This window comes from Phoxinus phoxinus (assembly GCF_949152265.1).
Source record: "Phoxinus phoxinus genome assembly, chromosome: 1".
Classification (NCBI taxonomy): domain Eukaryota; kingdom Metazoa; phylum Chordata; class Actinopteri; order Cypriniformes; family Leuciscidae; genus Phoxinus; species Phoxinus phoxinus.
The window spans coordinates 24447546-24455002 of NC_136876.1; the positions used below are offsets into that span (position 1 = coordinate 24447546).

General features: G+C 41.9%; 1 protein-coding gene across 1 annotated transcript; it reads left to right on the top strand.

Annotated features, from left to right (window-relative positions):
- The first annotated feature begins 247 nt into the window (after positions 1–247).
- On the top strand, positions 248–5344 carry cnp (2'',3''-cyclic nucleotide 3'' phosphodiesterase). The gene is made up of 4 exons (XM_079620165.1): positions 248–501; positions 2251–2991; positions 3074–3201; positions 3569–5344. The coding sequence occupies exons 2-4, from the start codon at positions 2271–2273 to the stop codon at positions 4034–4036; spliced, it is 1317 nt and encodes a 438-aa protein (XP_079476291.1). The 5' UTR covers positions 248–501; positions 2251–2270; the 3' UTR covers positions 4037–5344.
- Positions 5345–7457: the final 2113 nt, after the last annotated feature.

The following is a 7457-nucleotide window of genomic DNA, read 5'->3' on the forward strand; positions in this document are numbered from 1 at the left end:
ATACGCCTTTTAAGTCGCTTTCAGTTAAGAACATGCATTTTAGTCTGGGACTAAGCAAAACCTTGTCTGTGAAAACGGGGTTAAGAGATTTACAGTAGCCAATTTAGACTTAACATTTGTCATTGTTATAAAAATGAAAGTTAAGATGGAACTGTAATGTAGGAATTAAACCATATGATAATTTGAGAAAAAAATTAGCAGTAAGATGTCAAAAAAGTACATCTACAAATTCCGGCTAGTGACGTGCACATACCAGTAGCGGGAGCGCGCTTAAAATTTGCCTATCTGCCTCTCCCTTCCGTGTCCGCGCTCTCGTGCACGCAGCGTGCTCAAGTGCCAGTGGTTTCCGTTTTGTTTCCTGATTATTGCTAGTGCTCGGCCAGGCGGGGGTTTTCAGCGCAGCGCTCTGGAGAAACGTGGAATTTGGCTGTACGGTGCTTTGAACCATTAGCCTCGGGAAACGGTGACAGCTTTTCATACATCTTCCAACGTTGTAATCAAGTGAGTTGCATTTACGCTGTCCACTGACTATTACATTTTAATCTTGTTTATCATATTTGCAACCAATAAGTTTGATTATGCAAATTTAAGTTTATGCAAAACGGGGAGAAAACAGAGGGTTTAGATTAAACAAAAAAAATGTGTTTGTGCTGTGCTTTCTTTTCCAGCTGCGCGAGGCATTGCCACGCTGATTTGTTTTGTCTGCATGCAGCGTGGCCGGGCACTGCCACTCCCCGAATCCCTGGCTTTACATTGTTACCGCTAATTAACGGAGTTCGCTTATTTCACCATATTCATTTACAAGCTTCTCTAGATTTAGACATTCGTTGAATGAAGTGTAGTTTGTGTTTCTTTTGAATCGGCCCACAAATTGGCCACCAAGTTATCTGTAATGTGTGTGCTCAATGTCGTTAAATCAAGTACGGTTATGTGCGTGTGTCGCGTGACCTCTGCTTGATTCGTCGCTACTGTCTAGTGAATCTAGGGCGTTTTGGGTTTTCTTTGTCTTCCATAGATTAGGTGGCGTGCCCGAATCTAATTTGATCACACAAAGGCTGCGTTTCAAAATCCAGTGAGCTGCCTACCTAGACAGCATTTTGGGAATCAGACACATTGAAATGACTCAGAAAGCATTTCTAGGACGCAAACCCATTATAAGTAGGCAGCACACTTGATATTTAGGCACAGCGACAAAGAAGTGGCCCAAATTATGTGCAGGTGTTTGTGTCTCATGGCTCCCTGCTGGACTCTAGTAAAACAGGCCTCTGCTTTTCACACACTTTCATCAGAATCTGGACTGTGGGTGGCTACGGTTAAATTAAAGCCTTACTTTTTAAAATCCATCCTCTGCATTGAAGAGTTCATGTTATTTAGTGTAAGTAATATGTGCCTTTTGAACCCATGAGATGTGAATGGTCTTGCCTAGCTGATAGGTTTGTCATTTGATTATGCGCTAAAGATTTGCATAGTTCCATTTAAAATGGGGAACAGATGTATTTTGTCCAGAAGATGTTGACAACTGGTTTCACAATAAAAGCATGTCATCGGATGACTCTTTCATGTATCTGGGCTACAGCTGTACTTCTGCTTATTATTCTGAAATCTAGCAGCTACTAGGCCTACTTTAGAAGACCGCTATATGACGGTCCAAATTAAGAATCATTGAAACGGAAGTCTTCCAGCATAGTTTCTGTCGGTTTCTTTAGGCCTCTTTAAAAGAGTTAAAGATGTGAGACCAAGAGAAATATTGATTAAAAAGCAGAGTAATGTGTAAGCCAGAGAAAAAGCAGCTCTTGCATTGGCAGTCTGATGGCTGCTCAAATTTCACAAGAAATGTACTGTGGTGTTTTATTTCATATGAATTTGAATGTGCACTGGTCTTAACTGGGCAGTGGTTTTCAGATTTTCTTGGAAGGACAAGAGCTGGGCTCCGTACAGAGATTGCTGAACTGAAATATGCAGTTGTGGGTAGTAAAATTGACATTTCCAAGAGCCTACGTGCTGTGAAGGGTCTAAAGAAGTTGTCATTTCAACTACCAATTTCAGGTGTATATTGCTTTGCATTTCTGGGCAATTGGAAGAGACAGGCTTGCAGTGAGTTAGTTAATCTTTACCAAGCGTTCCTGGACCTGCCTGTCATTTCACCCTTAGTTAACATTTGCATGTAGTTCTGATCATGTAATTCATCTTGTTTGTGGTCTCCCTTAAATGCAGTCTCACTCACTATTGCAAACTTGTACTTTTTTTTAGAAGCGGCCTGCTGTGTAGCAATGGAAGCTGAACAGAATCAGGAAGTTCCAGAGGCTGTTGCTGAGACACAGGAAGTGGCAGTGCAGCAAGAGGAGAAACTGGAGCCCAAGTCTGGAGAGGTGGCTCAGGCACCTTCAGAAGCAGCAGGTCCTCCAGAAGCGGCCTCTGTGCAGGAGAAAGCCCCTGAGATGGAGCATTCTGTTGGGGAATTGCCCGAAAAGGAGAAAGCGACAGAATCTGAAGCGCCTCCTGCCAAACTATCTGAACCCGAGCTGGCTCCAGCGAAATCTCCCGAGGAAACCCCAGCTGCCGAGTCATCGGAGAAACTCCCTCAGCCAGAAGAGCAGAAGAAATCCGAGGAGCCACATGTTCAAGTGAATTCCGAACCCGAGAAGCAGGAGGAAGAAGCTGTGAAAGAGGTGGAGCCTAAGAAAGAGGAGCCGTCTGCCAAAGAGGTAGAGTCCAAACCCACTGCTGTGAATGAAGCCAAGCCAGAAGAATCTGATAAAGGTGAGGAGACTAAGACAGGAGGAGGAGAGGATAAGGTACCACAACCAGAGGGTGATGGGGTTCAAGCCGAGCTTCCAAAAGAGGCAGAGACCCAGCAGAAAGAGCCAGAGCTGCCCTTCTTCTTTGGCTGGTTCCTGCTTCCAGAGGAAGAGGAGCGAATTAAGTGTGCAACCATGGATTTTCTCAAGACTCTGGACACATTGGAGGCCTTCAAAGAACACATCAGTGAATGTGAGTTGCCCGTGTAAACGCATACGCATGATTATTCTCAGAGCTTGTGGATATGTTGCTGATTTTGGTTTTGGTTTCCCAGTTACTGGTGAGGCAGAGAAAGAGGTGGATCTTGAGCAGTACTTCCAGAATGCACTGCCCCTCCACTGCACTACAAAGTTCTGTGACTATGGCAAAGCAGAGGGGGCAAAAGAGTATGCAGAGCTACAGGTGTGTTTTTGGAAGATATTTACTTTAGTAGCCATTAACTAATACTCTGGCTAATTTTTTTTTTTTTTCAATATAAAATATTAGTGTTATAATATTACAGTTGGATTCAATCTTTAAAGCATTTTTATGTACAGTAGAAAAAAATGGTAGCTAATAATTTAATACAATTGTAATTTCATTAATTTATAAAGCACAAATAAACAGAACAAAAAGTAAATAAAATGTAAATGTGTCGGTGTGTATATATGGATACATGTGTAAATGACTGTAAATTAATAAAATGCTGTAGAATTGTTAGTTCATGAAACCAACTGCATTTGTCCTACAAAAATATACAGTACTTATTTGACCATCATTTTTCTTGCAGGTGGTCAAAGAATCGTTTGGCAAGTCTGATGAGCTCTCAGTCACTGCTCTCATAGTGACCCCTCGTACGTTTGGGGCCCGTGTGGCTTTGACCGAAACCCAGATGAAGCTGTGGCCCGAGGGAGCGGACAAGGAAGGCGTTCCTCCGGCCCTCCTGCCCAGCGCCGAGTCTCTCCCAGGGGGTAGCCGTGCCCACGTCACGTTAGGCTGCTCTGCTGGCGTGGAGTCGGTTCAGACCGGTTTGGATCTGCTGGATATCCTGGCTCTGCAGAAAGAGGGCAAGGAGGGCACCCAGGTTGAGATGGACTTGGGTACTTTGTCCTACCTGAGCGAGGGCCGTTGGTTCCTTGCCCTGAGGGAACCGATTACCGCAGACACCACCTACTCTAGCTTCTCTGAGGACAAGCCTGCCAGTGACCAGGGCAAAAAGGATGGAGAGAAGAAAAAGAAAAAGTGTACCATCCTGTGAGTGGAAAGCGATGAGGAGAAGAGAGGGGGAAGAAGACATTTTTCCTAAGGGCTCTGGCCCTCGGTTGGCTGAGGATGTTGTTGTGTTTTTGCATGCGTGTAGGTGGATTGCGTGTATGTTTCGCAGCTTTAGTGTGTGCACAGGGATGGCTTGGGATGATTTGGCAGGCAGTGAGACCAGACGTTCCAAAGCGGCCTGCTGGCTCCCGGGTTTCTCTTAGCTGGTGCCTTTTTAGCTTTTTCCTGGCAACACAAGCTCAGAGGCCTTAGTATCTGCCTTAAGGTCATGGTTCACTCTGCTGGAAAGTTCACTTTGCGTTAGGAGCTAGTTCACACGGCTGTTTGGCCGCCACACCATCCCTGTTCCCTTTACACAGGTACATTCACGATTGGTCTTCCTTACAAGTGACTCATGTAGTACACTTAGATTTAGCACAACTTTGCTGGTTTGATTAACGGATTTGTACTCTGTCCAAGCTCCGTTCTTGTTGATTAGTCCAGAAACATGGTTCGAACTGCCTTCAAAACCAGTCTCAAACTGAATTTGCTGTATTTTAGAAGGTTTTCATTCTAAATTTGCATTTAGATCTATTTCAGGAAATCTAGAGCATTTTTATCTTTCAACACAGGATGTCTTGGTATTGAGTATAAATCTGTTAGTTTAGTATGTGATGTCCCTCTCTTCTGCCTCTGTGGAGCTGATAATTTCCAAGAATTCATTCTGCACCGTTGTTATTCTCACTACTCTTGATTGTGATCAGGTGTGTGTGAGCGTGTGCGTGCATGCCTTTTGCAAAAAAACAACCCACATTATTCTTTCAATCATGTAATATTTACCAAGGTTTTTCTTTTTATCCAATAAGACTACATGCTCTCTGTGACGTTTCTATGCTAAAGTGTGTATGTGTGTGTCTGTCTCCGTGAACATTCTCCTAAACTGTCTTACCGTTTACACAGTGCTGGTCAAACCATCGGAGACATCTTTATGAATTTATAGCCCATGATGTCAGACATGCCTGTGCTTCTCTTCATTATATCTGTATGATCAGCTCTTTCATAAATCCAGTATATTCACATGTGATAGGAAATTTGCTCTCTCTCTCTCGCTCATTCATATCAGTTTTGAAAAAATGTGCACTCTTAATACTGTGACAAGCATCTGTCTGGTGCCTTCCTCTTCTGTAGGTTTCTAGATGGCCGAAGCCATGCTTCGTGTAGGTCTCTGATATCAAGGCACTACATTTTTGCACTTACCTTGTTTTTCATTTGTTTTTGTACACTTAATAAAGAATGTGCTTGGCTCTGACAACCCTGGCTTTCTGTTCTTGCTTTAAGTGAATTATGTTCTTGATGTTTCTAGGATTGAATTTATTCTTTAGCTTGTTCTAATTAAGGGCGTATGTAATCATTTTACCAAATGGGTGGTTGAATGATCATTCATTCCACTTCAAATAACGTCCACCGTTGCCCAAAATGAGTTTATGCGTAAACGCAGCTAACCTCCGGTTCCTAATCAGCACCGGTGTCTGCATTCATAGGAAATGTAGCTATCTTAAAAATGCAGGGGAAATAACTTCAGTAGTCAACATTTGAAGTGAATCAAAAGCGTTCATTAAAGTTATACATGAATTTTGAACACTACCTGTTCTTGTCTTAGGATAACTTTGATTAACTTCTTTTTTTTTTGATCCACTTCAAATGATGATTACTGTGGTTTGAGATGCTTGTGAATAGACAAGTTTTAGTTCTTGACAGTCATCAGAAGTGCATCTTCTCGTTCTTATTTCAGTCCTGGATGTGTCAGTGTTCTGCTTTTGCCAGTAGGTGGTGATGTCACCACTGAAAGCTTCTAGAATCTAGATGGAAGCCCATGTAATCATGCTGATGTAGCTTAACAGCTAGTGAGTCAGAGAGGCAAGCATATGTTGGTTAAGTCTTGATATAAAAATGCCCTCCCCCATTTATTTGTCTCTCTCTGACACGCAAGACTTGCCTTGACAGTATGTCTGTATCAGCTTGTTCAATAGATCCCAGCCAGGTGATGATTTCCTGCCACGTCTCATTTCTCCAAATGTGCTTGAGGTGCTTTTATATACTATATATATATATACACACACACACACACACACTGTATTCAAACACTGTATTCGCCTTCCTTTTTTAACATTATTATTTTGCTGCCTTGTTAAACTACTTTATTTGTCCAACATCAATCTACACTCCATACACCATAACGACAAAGCAAAAACAGATTTGTGACAACTTAGTACATTTATTTAAAATAAAAAAACTGAAATTACAATTTCGTTTCTAGTTGAATGGGTGTGATTTAGAAAGGCACACACCTCTCAATAATAGGTCAAACAGCTGAAAATGGATATCAGAGCAAAAACCAAGCCAAAGAAACTGTCTGTAGAGCTCAGAGACAGGACACAGATTAAGACAGATCTGACGAAGAGAGAAAAAAGTTTGACTGTTGCATTGAAGGTTGACAGAAGCATGTAGCCTCCATAATCCTTAATGGAAGAAGTTTGGAACACCTCATCTGACCTGACAAAGCTTGAGAGGATCTGAGGAGAACAATGGCCAAACATCGCCAAATGCAGATGTGCAAAGCTTGTCACATCATACCCCAAAAGACTTGAGGCTGTAAATGTTAAACTTATTTCATTTTTAATACATTTGCAAAGTTTTCACAGATCTGTTTTTTTGTTTGTTTGTTTGTTTGTTTTGTCATTATGTGTATGGAGTGTATAGGCAGCAGCAAGTGTGAGAAAAAAAAAGGGTATGCATGTGTGTGTGTGTGTGTGTGTGGATGGATTTAGCATTAAAATTCACTCCATTACAAATGTAAAGCTAACTTTTCACATATTCTGATGCTTTTCTTGCAACTGGGCACTGGCCCTCGATGCCACGCTGTTAAACTTGTGACTGACTTATCAAAGTCTTGCTTCTGCAAACACTGGTGACATCCAGTGATCAATGGCAATGTTTCTATTTAAAGCCTGTACTGTCTGTTTTGTAAATTCAGCTTGAGTCATATCTCTTGGCTGGAGCCCTTCAAACCCATTAACTGATGCTGCCGTGGACAGAGGAGCCAAACCGTGCATTAGCAACAGCCAGTGCTGCAATGCCCTTTGTAAAGGCCAATTCATTCACCTGAGAAGCTGCATCACTTTGATTTAATCTGCGATTGAGCATTAGATATGGAGCTAAATGTAATTTTAAAAGAAAGATTGCGCTGCCAGGGGAGCCTGCCTTTAAAAGCCTCTGAATTTGTGTAGGCTATAATGATTAATGATTCGATGTTTGGTTGGCAAATGTGAATATTATTTTATGACAATAATGATTGTTGTACTTTTCAATACTTTTGTTTGCTTTATCTGTTGTATAAGTGCCACTCTTCTTGCTAATCCATAGTT